This window comes from Elephas maximus, chromosome 1 (assembly GCF_024166365.1).
Source record: "Elephas maximus indicus isolate mEleMax1 chromosome 1, mEleMax1 primary haplotype, whole genome shotgun sequence".
Taxonomy (NCBI): Eukaryota; Metazoa; Chordata; class Mammalia; order Proboscidea; family Elephantidae; genus Elephas; species Elephas maximus.
Genome location: NC_064819.1, coordinates 2,773,867 through 2,788,212, shown reverse-complemented (window position 1 = coordinate 2,788,212; position 14,346 = coordinate 2,773,867). Strand labels below are relative to the sequence as shown.

General features: G+C 40.6%; 1 protein-coding gene across 6 annotated transcripts in view; it reads right to left on the bottom strand.

Moving 5' to 3' along the window:
- GRAMD1C (GRAM domain containing 1C) overlaps nucleotides 1–14,346 on the bottom strand; it is a 118,596-nt gene that overhangs the window by 69,969 nt on the left and 34,281 nt on the right. For 5 of the 6 annotated variants that reach the window (XM_049876824.1, XM_049876851.1, XM_049876859.1 and 2 more), the window contains exons 4-6: nucleotides 14,232–14,335; nucleotides 13,555–13,650; nucleotides 12,515–12,595 (exon numbers count right to left, since the gene is read on the bottom strand). In XM_049876824.1, coding sequence (XP_049732781.1) covers nucleotides 12,515–12,595; nucleotides 13,555–13,650; nucleotides 14,232–14,335 — 281 coding nt within the window. The remainder of the gene's footprint in view (nucleotides 1–12,514; nucleotides 12,596–13,554; nucleotides 13,651–14,231; nucleotides 14,336–14,346) is intronic. The other variant, XM_049876869.1, reaches the window with a different exon arrangement.

The following is a 14,346-nucleotide window of genomic DNA, read 5'->3' as shown; positions in this document are numbered from 1 at the left end:
AGGGATCCCACTGACACACTGGGGAAGCTGTTCCCAAGCCATGAAGTACAGCCTGGCTAGAAGGGACTCCCGAGCCACAAAAAGAGAAAAACAAACAACAAAAAAAAAAGCACAAGAAAACAAACCAAAAACAGCCCCAGGGATTCCACCAGTGTGGCAGCACCGGCCAGGGAGGCAGTTCCCCAGTTGCGCGGCACTTCGCAGCCTTTCAAGAAGATGGCACACGGAGCAAGCTGTTCGAGAGAAAGGAGAAGGAGCCAGTGAGAGGAACAGAAGAAACCAAAAGAAGCGGAAGAAAGCAACACTAGCAACAAATAAATGGCACTCCAGGAGCCGGCCAGTGTGGGTGCAGCAAATCCAACCTGCAAGGGTTCAAAGCCAGTGCCTCCCAGCCAAAGGACTGCACCTGGCGGGATGCAGAGGAGCCCAAGCAGCAGAGGGGAGAGGCCTGGGGGGGTGGCAAAGCATATATCACTGGTTACCAGGTACACTGTCTCCTGCTGGGAGCTCCTCAAAGCTGCTTTCCTGTACTCCCTCTCTGCCAATCTCCAATGTGGGCAGGGCAGATCCAAGCGGCATGGACCTTGCACTTGCCAGCCGACGGAGCAACCACAGCCAGCTGGGAAGTGGAGGAAGTAGAGCACGGGGCAGAAGGATGAGGGTGGGAAAGCATATATTGCCGGTTACTGGGTGTTCTATCTCCTGCTGGGAGCTCCGTGAAGCTGCTTTTCCGTAATCCCTGTCCTGCCAGTCTCTGACAAGAGTCTGAGACGGCGAATCTGTGCAGTGTTAGCTGATAGGGGACCTCTGCACCTGTCTCTCCTCGCTCTCTGATCTCTGTCAGTTTCTTATTCCATTCGGTGCTTGGCTAAGTTCTTTATCTCTTCATTTGATGATTAGGGTGCCAGGATTGATGTTTGTCTCTATTTTACTTAGTTGTTCAGGTCTTTGTTGTGGAGAGACGGTGTGGTGCTTCCATCTATAGTGCCACGTTGGCCAGAAGTCTTTTTTTTTAATGTCATTATTGTAAATATATCTGTTATGGATTGAATCATATCCCCCTAAAATGTGTATCAACTGGGATAGGCCATGATTCCCAGTATTGTGTGACTGTCCACCATTTTGTCATCTGATGTGATTTTCCTATGCTGTAAATTCTACCTCTGTGTTATTAATGAGACAGGATTAGAGGTAGTTATGTTAATGAGGCAGGACTCAATTTACAGGGTTAGGTTTTATCTTCAGTCAGTCTCTTCTGAGATATAAAAGAGGGACATGAGCAGAAAGACATGGGGACCTCACACCACCAAGAAACTAGTGCCACGAGCAGAGCATTTCCTTTGGACCCAGGGTCCCTGTGCTGAAAAGCTCCTAGACCAGGAGAAGATTGAATGACGAGGACCTTCCTCCAGAGCCTTCCCCTGGAGCTGGCACCCTGAACCTGGACTTTTCGCCTAACAGACTATGAGAGAATCACCTTCTGTTTCTTACAGCCATCTACTTGTGGTATTTCTGTTTTTTTAGCACTAGATAATTAGGGCAATATCTATCACACAACTTTTGCCAATTCAGCTTTTTATAGGTGTACAACTTATAGGCAGTAATTACATTAATCTGCTGTACAGTTCTACCCTTAATCTGTTCTACCTCCTAGTTCACTGTGTAGTGCCTGGAGTCTTAAAAGTTTGCAAGCGGCCATCCAAGGTACAACTGGTCTCTATTCGCCTGGAGCAACAGAGGAAAAAGAAGAGTCAGGATAGAAGGAAGAGATGGAAAGCATGGCCAACAGCCTCCATGGCCAACAGCCTCCATGGACAGCTGCCTCCATGGCCAATAGCCTCCATGGCCAACAGCCTCCATGGACAGCTGCCTCCATGGCCAACAGCCTCCATGGACAGCTGCCTCCCGCGCCATGAGACCATAGAGCTGGATGGTGCCTAGCAATCATTACTGAACATTTTGATTAAAGATTCTATAGAAGAATTCTGATCAAAAAGGGAAACATGCAGAACGGAATTTCAAATTCTCATGGAATCCAGATATTCTGGAGCCACCGAGCTTGGATGAACCCTCAAAACTACTGCCTTGAGATAATCTTTAAACCTTAAGCCAAAAATATCCCCTAAAGTCTTTTTAAAACCAAATAACTGTTTAGCTTAACTAGTAAATAATGTCTGCCTTGGGCACTGTGCTCTTTTAAGAACAACCTATATTGCTCAGCTACCACCACCAACTGCTCTGATAGAGATCACAATAGAGGGTCCTGGACAGAGTGGCAGAAAAATGTACAACAAAAACCAAACTCAAAAAAAAAAAAAAAAGAACCAGACTTGCTGGTCTGACAGAGACTGGAGAAACCCTGAGAGTACAGCCCCCAGACACCCTTTTAACTCAGTATTGAAGGAACTCCTGAGGTTCATCCCTAAGTGAAAGATTAAACGGGCCCACAAAACAGTAACACACGTGGTTCAGCCATGTATACGAGACTAAATGGGCACAACAGGCCAGGGGCAAGGACAAGAAGACATGCAGGGGCGTGAAAGCTGGACAAATGGAAATGGGGAAGCCAAGGTCGAGAAGGGGAGAGTGTCGACATGTCACAGGGATGGCAACCAATGTCACAAAACAATATGTGCATTAATTTTTTAATGCGAGAACTGATTTGCTCTGTGAACTTTCACCTAAAGCACAATAAAAAAAAAAAAAAACTATATGGGATCAAATTGACAACAGCAACTCAAAAGATTAGACAGGAAATTTAGAGGGCAGTGAGTTTATATTAATGGGATAAGGAGGGTGAGGATGGTTGTACAACTTGAACGTAACCAATGTCACTGAATTCTACATGTAGAAAATATTGAATTGGTGTATGTTGTGTGAATATTCTCAAAAACAACAAGAAAACAAATATATTTTAAAAAAAAAAAAAACTTTGGCAACAACCCAAGGCACAGTGACAGTTAGGAGGCTATTGTAATGGTTCAAGCCGGAACTGATGAGGATCTTGGTAATGAACTGGACATAGTAGGTAAAAACCAAAAACCAAACTCGATGCCGTCAAGTCAATTCCAACTCATAGTGACCCTATAGGACACAGTAGAACTGCTCCACAGGGTTTCCAAGGAGCAGCTGGTGGGTTTGAACTGCTGGCCTTTTGGTTAGCAGCTATACCTCTTAACCACCAAGCTACCAGGGTTTCCTAGTAGGTAAAAAGTAAGAAATAAGGATACATTCAAGGTTTCCGGGAAACTGGATGGACAGTGGTGTGGTTCATTGACCCAAGGGAAATAGATAGAGTTCTGCCAGCCTAAAAGGATCGAAAAGAAGAAACAATGTACGAATACAAATACTTCTAAATTGCTAGAATATTTAACAAATGTGACTAAATAGTTAGAAATTTTACGTTGATTTATTCAAAGTAAATTTGAATGTTGCATTTATTAGTTTATAGTACTGGAAAATGACTAGAATTCCAAGTAACTCCAAAAGGAATGATCATTGCAGACTGTCCTAAGGAAGAACGAGGGTCTACAGGAGAAGGCTGGGTGGCACTCCTCTTAAGTGTCTCAGGGTGAAATGAACCATTTGGAGGTTGGCCTCAGCACTGGCTCTGCACAGCTGGGGTTGAATGGGCATGGGTGGGAGGAGTAGGGGCTGACTTCAGCCATTTTCAAAAAATTATAAGCTTACTCAGCTGTGAGTGTACTAATTCAGAGCAGGAGCATATTCCTTTCTAGTGATCAGAAATCTTTCATCCTACTACCCACCTATACCCACTGCTGTCGAGTCGATTCCGACTCATAGCGACCCTACAGGACAGATTAGAACTGCCCCATAGGGTTTCCAAGGAGCACCTGGTGGATTCAAACTACCAACCTTTTGGTTAGCAGCTGTAGCTCTTAACCACTATGCCACCAGGGTTTCCTTCTACTACCCCGGGCACCTGAATGCCTGGGATATCAGATTAGTAATCAGAAAGGTGCATGATAAGCATTGGATCAGAGCAAAGGTAGACAGCTGTAAGGAATGGTTGACTGTGACCTTGGCACTGTGACCTCATCTCTGTATATCTCTCTGTGGGTCAAAGTCCAACCCTGCGAATCTAGTTTTCTAATTCTAGCCAAGGCTCCCTCAAACTATCATATTCTTTGTTTATACATCTTCATTCATTCAATCAACTGTCTTCAGCCTTTTTTTCCTCGATGTACCTGAGGAATGGGAGACTGTTCTGTCATCCTTATATTAGCGATTTCCAAAACAGAAGCTGGAGTGACACGTATCAGAATTTGCGGAGGGATGGTCTACACATGTACTCCCTTTTGCTGCCCTTTCGGAATAGGCCCCACAGCCATTCTGTGGATTTAAGCCTTAGAACTCAAGATGAGTACACATTTCTGCTCTATTAGGCTCTAGATTTTAAAATTCACTCTCAGAATGCACTGTGGAGCTAGCTTCCTTGAAGGCCCCATGTACTGACAAGAGAGACCACTATTACGTCTCTACAGAAAAAATAGTGAAAAAGTGTACATTTTGATTCTGTATATATCCTGCCTGTATTATTGCTATTGGTCACTATAAATCTAATAATACAATAATATTAGTAGTAATATGAAAGGATTTACTGAGCTTTACCCAAAACAAATTTTAAATTTTAACCCTTGTTACTGATAACTTTAGGTATACACCCTATTTGTTTTAGTAGTTCAAGTATATAGAAAATAATATTTCTATTGGCAATTGAGGATACTTTAGTGTTTCAAGACAATCATTTGTTCTCACTCTACATATAGAGGAGCCCTGCTGGGGCAATGGTTAAGGGGTCGGCTGCTAACCAAAAGGTTGGCAGTTCAAATCTACCAGCTGCTCCTTGGAAACCCTACGGGGCAGTTCTCCTCTGTGCTATAGGGTCACTATGAGTCAGAACCAACTGGACAGCACCTAACAACAACAACAATATACATTCACAAGATTTAAGAAATTGAGTAAATATACACTGAATACTGTTTTTGAAACTAAATTCCTGCCTATGTTTTCTCCCCATCCTTTGTCTTTCCTGGAACAAAGCAATTAAAAACATGTCTTGTTAATGAAGTGAACTGATCATCTGGACTTTAGACCATTAAAATTCTACTACATTAAGTCATTCAAAAATATTTATTGAATGTCTGCTGCATGTAATGTGGCCCTATAATCAATTGTCCAAACTGGTATACTTTGAGAATAAAGAGGGCACTATTTATATTTACATTGACAGAGGGTAAAACCCAGTCCCAAGCTGTCCTGGATAAGCCAGGATATATGTCAAACCAGAAACATGCCAAACACTCAGTTAGTCACTGGAGATAGACAATGAACAAAACAGGCATGATCCTTGTCCTCAAGGTGTTTTAGTCACACAAAGAGAACAGGAGTAGAACAAATAATTATAATTGTAATAAATGTTACAAAGGAAAAGTACAAGATGTTATAGGCAGGTAAAACAAGGCCCCGGACTTAGGTTTGATTAACGAGTTTGAGTTAGAACTTAGAAGCAGGGATAAGAGGGCCACGGCTTTTGAGGGTGAAGAAAAAATGTTTGAAGACCCCTGTTCCAAAACAAATGCAGAACATTTAAGAAGACAAGAGCGGGCAGGGTGTATTGAGGTGAGCTTGCAGTGGTGGGCTGGGGACAGATCATGGAGGCCCTATTTAAAATTTTAGATTTTCATTGCAAAGGCCGTAGGTAGTAAGCAGGAGACTAATTCATATAAGCAGGCATTTTTTTTTTTTTTCCTAAAGATAAATTTGGCTGTAGAACTGTTTAGGAGTCAACAAGCTGTTTCTATAAAAGGACCAGATGGTAAATATTTTAGGTTTTGCAAGCCATACAGTCTCAGTTTCAGCTACTGTCATTGTAGCATGAAAGCAGCCACAGACGAGTGAGTAAAGTGTTTCAATAAAACTTTACTTATGGACACTGAAATTTGAATTTTGTATGATTATCATGTGCCATGAAATCTACTTTTGATTTTTTTTAAACAACACTTAAAAATGTAAAACCATTCTTAGCCTGGGGGCCATACAAAAACAGGTAGCTGGAAGGCCACAGTGGCTCCACAGACTCATCCAGACTCCCTGACGGACAGAGTTGCTGGGCTGAGAGCTGTGGGGACCATGGCCTCAAGAGACATCTAGCTCAACTGGCATAACATAGTTTATAAAGAAAATGGTCTACATCCTACTTTGGTGAGTAGTGTCTGGAGACTTAAATGCCTGTGAGCAGCCACCTAGGATATTCCACTGGTCTCACCCCTTTGGAAGCAAGAAAGAATGAAGAAAACTAAACACACAAGGGCAAGATTAGTCCAAAGGATTAATGGACCACATCTACCACGGCCTCCACCAGAGTGGTGGAGCACAACTAGATGGTGTCCGGCTACCACCATTGTCTGCTCTGACAGGAATCACAATAGAGGGTTCTGGAGAAAACAGAGGTGGAGAAAAATGTAGAGCAAAATTCTAACTCAAAAAGAAAGACCAGATTTGCTGGCCTGACAGAGACTGGAGAAACCCTAAGAGTATGGCCCCCGGACACCCTTTCAGCTCAGTGATGAGGTCACTCCTGCGGTTCACCCTTCAGCAAAAGATTGAACAGGACCATGGAACAAAACAAGACTAAAGGGGCACACCAGCCCTGGGGCAGGGACTGGAAGGCAGGACAGGACAGGAAAGCTGGTAACAGGGAACCCAGGGTTGAGAAGGGAGAGTGTTGACATGTTGTGGGGTTGTTAACCAATGTCATACAACAATGTGTGTATTGTTTGATGAGAAACTAGTTTGTTCTGTAAACCTTCATCTAAAGTTCAATAAAAATATATATATATATATATTACAAAAAACAGGTAGCCGGGCTCTCTGTGAGAACATGGAAGTATGTATACGGGTGGAGCGGCTAAGCTAGGCAAAGGAGATGAGGGTGGGGTGGGGAAGGGCCTAGGAACTTACCTTGAGCCATGGCTACACAGCTCTTTACAAAGACTGAGAAAACATCAATTGTTTGTGTCAAAGAATGGGGCTGCCACTGTACCCTGGCCCCACAAATTCCACACACTCAGCGCACCGACAAAGGCTAGGAACGTTGCTGAGGTGTTATAAATTACTTCATGAGTGACCATACTGAAAATTTAAACACTCATGTCTAAATGAGGACTTAGGTTAAGCCAAATATCTGGGATAAACTGTCCTTTCAGAAGCAAAGCATCAAAGGAGTTTTAAAATACACTTTTAAAAACTTCCATTTTCAAAGGCGCAGCGTTTGGCTTCAGTTTTTTCTGCTATTGTGGATTTACCTTTTACTGGAGAAATAAATTAAAACACACACACTCACACACGTGATTTTACAGTCATTTTGTAGTATTTATTTAATTAAATAATCTCTTTTTCTAGGTTAATTTGCTTTGTTTTTAAGGTCTTCTCATGAAGGAAGGAAGCAGAAGTTAACATATTCATTTCTACTCTTGGATTTCCCCATTACAAGTAATCATGAGTATTCTGCACTTATATTCTTTAATAATATTTTTAATGTATATAAAATGTATTACTTAAATTATTTATAAGGTTGACAGGATTTTGTAATTATACGGTGTATTTTACAGATTTTTTTTTTTTTAACTTTTTCTTACAGTATTACATAAGATCGAGAAATCAATCGATGTGGCTTTCTCACTCTAAAAAACTGGAAGGCAACTGAGGCTTATAAAAATATACACATGATGTATACCAAGAATGAATTATTCACACATGCCAGCTGCTATTACTGTTATTGATATTGGTGTGCTAAAAAATGATGCTTCCTCAAAGATCACCAGGCGAATACCGGAAAAGTATTGTTTGTTCTTCTAGTTCCCATTCTGGGTGAATCCTACAGTGCTTAAAATTCCAGTCAGGAGAGTTTTAAAACTGAGATTCCACTCTCAACTTTCATAAATTCTGTATAGTATCTAACACTTAGTATACACTTAAACACTGATTTTTGTCTAAGTAAAAAAAAAAAAAACCTTTTAGTACAGAGCAGTAATTGCCACCTTCCTGTTTATTAAAATAAGAGTGTAGCAGATGCTTGAAATAAAAAGTTGCATGTTCAGATGCCCTTTATCACCACTCTTATTCGACATTGTGCTGGAGGTCCTAGCCAGAGCAACTAGGCTAGACAAAGAGATAAAGGGCATCCAGATTGGTAAGGAAGAAGTAAAAGTATCTCTATTTGCAGATGACATCATCTTATACACAAGGAATCATCAAGAAAACACTGAAGCTAATAGAAAAGTTCAGCAGGGTATCAGGATACAAGATAAACATACGAAAACCAGTTAGATCCCTCTACACCAAAAAAAGAGCATCGAAAAGAAAATCACCAAATCAATACCATTTACAGTCGCCCCCAAGAAGATAAAATACTTAGGAATAAATCTTACCAGAGATGTAAAAGACTCATACACAGAAAACTACAAGACCCTACTGCAAGAAACCAAAAGAGACCTACATGAGTGGAAAAACATACCTTGCTCAAGGATAGGAAGACTTATCGTAAAAATGTCTATTCTATGAAAAGTGATCTATACATACAATGCAATTCCAATCCAAATTCCAATGACATTTTTTAATGAGATGGAGAAACAAATCACCAACTTCACATGGAAGGGAAAGAGGCCCCGGATAAGTAAAGCATTACTGAAAAAGAAGAACAAAGTGGGAAGTCTCACTCTACCTGATTTTGGAACTTATTATACAACCACAGTAGTCAAAACGTAAACCCTGGTGGTGTAGTATTTAAGTGCTACAGCTCCTAACCAAGAAGTCGGCAGTTCAAATCCGCCAGGCTCTCCTTGGAAACTCTATGTGGCAGTTCTACTCTGTCCTATAGGGTCGCTATGAGTCGGAATCGACTCGACCGCAGTGGGCTTGGTTTTGGTAGTCAAAACAGCCTGGTACTGGTACAGATACATAGAACAATGGAACAGAATTAAGAATCCAGACATAAATCTATCCACATATAAGCAGTTGATATTTGACAAAGGCCCAAAGTCAATTAAATGGGCAAAAAACAGTCTTTTTAACAAATGGTGCTGGCATAACTGGATACCTATCGGCAAAGAAGTGAAACAAGACCCTCACCTCACACCATGCACAAAAACGAACTCAAAATGGATTAAAGACCTAAATACAAAATTCAAAACGATAAAGATCACGGAAGAAAAAATAGGGAAGTTAGGAGCCCTAATACATGGCATAAACAGTATGAAGAACATAGAAGAAAAACTAGATAACTGGGAGCTCCTAAAAATCAAACACCTATGCTCATCCAAAGACTTCACCAAAAGAGTAAAAAGACTACCTACAGACTGGGAAAAAGTTTTTAGCTATGGCATTTCCAATCAGGGTCTGATGTCTAAAATCTATATGATACTGCAAAAACTCAACTACAAAAAGACAAATTATCAAATTAAAAAATGGGCAAAGGACAGGAACAGATACTTCACTACAGAAGACATTCAGGTAGCTAACAGATACATGAAGAAATAATCACGATCATTAGCCATTAGAGAAATGCAAACCAAAACTACGAGAAGATCCCATCTCACTCCAACAAGGCGGGCATTAATCCAAAAAACACAAAATAATAAATGTTGGAGAGGCTGTGGAGAGAGTGGAACACTTATACACTGCTGGTGAGAATGTAAAATGGTACAACCACTTTGGAAATTGATTTGGCGCTTCCTTAAAAAACTAGAAATAGAACAACCATACGACCCTGCAATCCCACTCCTTGGCATATATCCTAGAGAAGTAAAAGCCTTTACACAAACAGATATGCACACCCATGTTCACTGCAGCACTGTTTACGATTCCAAAAAGATGGAAGCAACCAAGGTGCCCATCAACAGATGAATGGATAAATAAACTATGGTATATTCCCTCAATAGAATATTACACATCGATAAAGAACAATGATGAATCCATGAAACATTTCATAACATGGAGAAATCTGGAAGACATTATGCTGAGTGAAATTAGTCAGCTGCAAAAGGGCAAATATTGTATAAGACCACTATTATAAGAACTCGAAAAATAGTTTAAACAGAGAAGAGAATATTCTTTGATGGTTATGAGACTGGGGAGGGAGGGAGGAAGGGAGGGAAAGGGACTTTCACTAATTAGATAGTAGATAAGAACTATTTTAGGTGAAGTGAAAGACAACACACAGCACAGAAGAGGTCAGCACAACTGTACTAAACCAAAAGCAAAGAAGTTTCCTGAATAAACTGAATGCTTCAAAGGCCAGCGTAGCAGGGGTGGGGGTTCGGGGACCATGGTTTCAGGGGACACCTAAGTCAATTGGCATAATAAAATCTATTAAGAAAACATTCTGCATCCCACTTTGGAGAGCGGCATCTGGGGTCTTAAACACTAGCAAGAGGCCATCTAAGAGCCATCAATTGGTCTCTACCCACCTGGATCAAAGGAGAATGAAGAACACCAAAGACACAAGGTAATTATGAGCCCAAGAGGCAGAAAGGACCACATAAACCAGAGACTACATCAGCCTGAGACCAGAAGAACTGGACGGTGCCTGGATGCAACCGATGACTGTCCTGACAGGAAACACAACAGAGAACCCCTGAGGGAGCAGGAGAACAGTGGGGTGCAGATCCCAAGTTCTTGTAAAAAGACCAGACTTAATGGTCTGACTGAGATTAGAAGGACTCAGGAGGTCATGGTCCCCATGCCTTCTGTTAGCCCAAGATAGGAACCATTCCCAAAGCCAACTCTTCAGACAGGGATTGGACTGGACTATGGGATAGACAATGATACTGGTGAAGAGTGGGCTTCTTGGAACAAGTAGACACATGAGACTATGTTGGCATCTCCTGTCTGAAGGGAAGATGAGAGGGTAGAGGGGGTCAGAAGCTGGTAGAAAGGACATGAAAAGAGAGAGTGGAGGGAAGAAGTGTGCTGTCTCATTAGGGGGAGAGAAATTAGGAGTATATAGCAAGCTGTTTATAAACTTTTGTATAAGAGTCTGACTTGATTTGTAAATTTTCACTTAAAGCACAATAAAAATTAAAAAAAAAAAAACTGAAAAAAAAAGTTGCATGTTCAACGATAAATGTAATGAAATAACACGAAAAGTTAAAAGATATAACCACTGTAAAGGTGGCAACACTCCATGAGCATGCATCAAGACCACAGGTGACATCAAGCTGTCTTGGGAGAGGGTTAGATTTTACTGCCAGCCAGTGGATGGAGCTTTACAACGCTAAGATGGAGCTTTTTTCTCCACAGACAGCAGTTCTTCCACTTCCTCCCTCTTCAGGGAGCTCTGTTCCGTTTCTTCATTAAGGTTCAGACCTCAGTTTCTCGGTGGGCTCACCTGTAAACCTGAAGTAGACCACTGGATCATGTTTTTTCTTCGATTCTGCCAATTTCTTTCTTTTGATTGGACTTGCTTACGCTTGACAATTTAGTGTAATGTCTACCATTTTGCTATTTGTTTTCTGTATGGCATGTCTTGTTTGTTCCTCTACTTCTCCCTTACTGCCTTCTTTTGTATTAAATAGATATTTTCTACCCACCTGAAGCAAATGAGAATGAAGAACACCAAAGACAAGGTAAATACGAGCCCAAGAGACAGAAAGGGCCACATAAACCAGAGACTCCATCGGCCTGAGACTAGAAGAACTAGATGGTGCCCAGCTACCACTGATCACTGCCCTGACGGAGAACACAACAGAGAATCCCTGATAGGTCAGAACGGTGGGATGCGGAACTTAAATTCTAGTAAAAAGACCAGGCTTAACGGTCTGACAGAGACTGGAGGGACCCTGACGGTCATGGTCCCCAGACCTTTTGATAACCCAAGATTGGAATCATTCTTGAAACCAATTCTACAGACAGGGATTGGCCTGGAATATAAGATAGACAAATATCCTGGTCAGGAGTGAACTTCATGGCTCAAGTAGACACATACGACTATGTGAGTAACTCCTGTCTGGTGGCAAGATGAGAAGGAAGAAGGGACAAGAGCTGGTTGAACGGACATGGGGAATACAGGGTGGAGAGGAGGAGTGTGCTGTCTCATTAAGGGGAGAGCAGCTGGGAGGGCACGGCGGGGTAGATATGGCTTTTTGTATGAGAGACTGACTTGGTTTGTAAACTTTCACCTAAAGCACAATAAATAAAAAGAAAAAAAAAGATCCCATAAGAAAAAACAATAGATATTTTCCAGGGTACCATTTTAATTCCTCTTTGTTTCTTTTACTATATTTTTAAAAGTTGTCTTCTTGGCGGTTGTCCTAGGGATTACAACTGACATGTGAACTTGTAACTGAGAACCTTGTTTTGCTTCAGGTTTTCTTCTTGGAATTTGCATAGTCTAATCAAAATTAAATACGGAAAAATAAAAAGCAGTTCTTCAACTCTAAACACTGGAAAGTTGTTATTGTAATACGCATCTTCCCCTGAAATGAGCACTTACCTTGTCTAATAACACATTCTGCCATAACCTGAAGATACTCAGGTAACTTTTATCCCTGGCGACAAAAGATGTAAAGAAAAACTGCAAGGAAAAATAAGAGGACAGTTTTAGTGTCTTGGAAAATAAAGGGAAAGTATCTGTCACAAAGTTGGCTAGGACATGTTACGGTCAATGCAAAACTACTAGGTCACCACTGCCTACTTATATATTATTTTTATCTAACTTTTTGCTACAATAGAAAAAAACAGGAAATGTCTCTACGAACAAAATGTCTTTACAAACTGTATCTTAGAATAGCTAGTACCTTAGCAAATATAATTTTATCAGTATTTACTAAGGAAAAGGGCTTGAAATAGGTAGCTATTTATGAATGTCATAGTTTCACTATTAAAATCAAGAGAAGAATTATGAAAAATTTCTGTTATTATGAACTTTGCAGAGATATAAATTGGTTGCCATTTAAGCTAAGTATACACAAAGAATTTTTAAGTGGATTTCAGAAACAGATTTAAGGATCTTAATTTTAAATTTTATCACCTTTCAGTCTTCTACAAAATCCAGAAATACTTAATCTCTACAATTTACAGATATGTTGCTGTTGTCATGTGCCATTGAGTTTGTTTTGACTCATAGCGGCCCTACAGGACAGAACTGAAGTACCCCATAGGGTTTCCAAGGAGTAGCTTCTAGATTCAAAATGCCAACCTTTCGGTTAGCAGCCAAGCTCTTAACCTCTGCGCCACCAGGGCTCCACATGTATGCATACATGTCCATAAATGCAAGGAGCCTTGGTGGTGGAGTGGTTGAGCACTCGGCTGCTAACCAAAAAGTCAGTGGTTGGAACCCACCAGTGGCTCCTTGGGAGACAGACATGGCAGTCTGCTTCCATAAAGATTATAACCTTGGTTTTGGTTTTTGTTATCTGTACTAGATATTCCTAACTCCAGAAAAGAACTGCCTATGTTCACAGCATTGATTGCCAGTATGAGGCAGACTTCCTTTATGTTATGTAACACGGTGACGATGGAACAGTATTTCACCTTTTCGCCCTCTGTGACGATTTGGATTGCATTTGGGATGAGTCGAGCCGTCTTCTCCTTGGTCATGAAGGTTATATCCTCTAAAGCTATAGAAATCTAAACACGTAAAAAAATGAAATATTGTAAAATGTATTTTCCAGAAACATATACAACACAAAATACCGAGTATTTACATCAATCTAATCCAGAATACTAAACTGAAAACCCTAAAGGAGTTTAAGCACGTGCTTGTATTCTCTGAGAAAAATAAGAAGTCAGACATTCTTCCCTTCAGGACATTTCTCCATCAGTTCTTCTGTCTAACATCAGGACAAGGTATGAAAAGGCATGTGGGTGTTCTTGTTCCACATTAACATGCAAACACACAAGTAAAATTCAGACAGTCTGTCAATAAGGCATGGGTTTGGCAGCCAGCAGGATATAAGCTCAAGTTGTTCTCAACCTGGAATCTCTTTCTCTAACTGTATTAAATATGCACAAATGGAGCTCAATATATTAAGAAAAATATATTAAGCATTATGCATACAATATATAAATACATTTACATGTGCACCAATATAGATATACAAATATATATAAATTTACTTCAGAATCTAAATTATGTGGTTATTAGGACTATACACATTTCATCTCTACAATTATTTGTATCAGCAAATCAAATGCAAAATATGTCTTACTGTAGTTTCCCATCTGAAGATGTTGCTATAGAAACAGAGCCAGTTTTCTGAAAGGTATAGTCGTCCCTGTAGCAAAATGTCTCTCTGAAGAGCACAAGCATAATCTATACACACA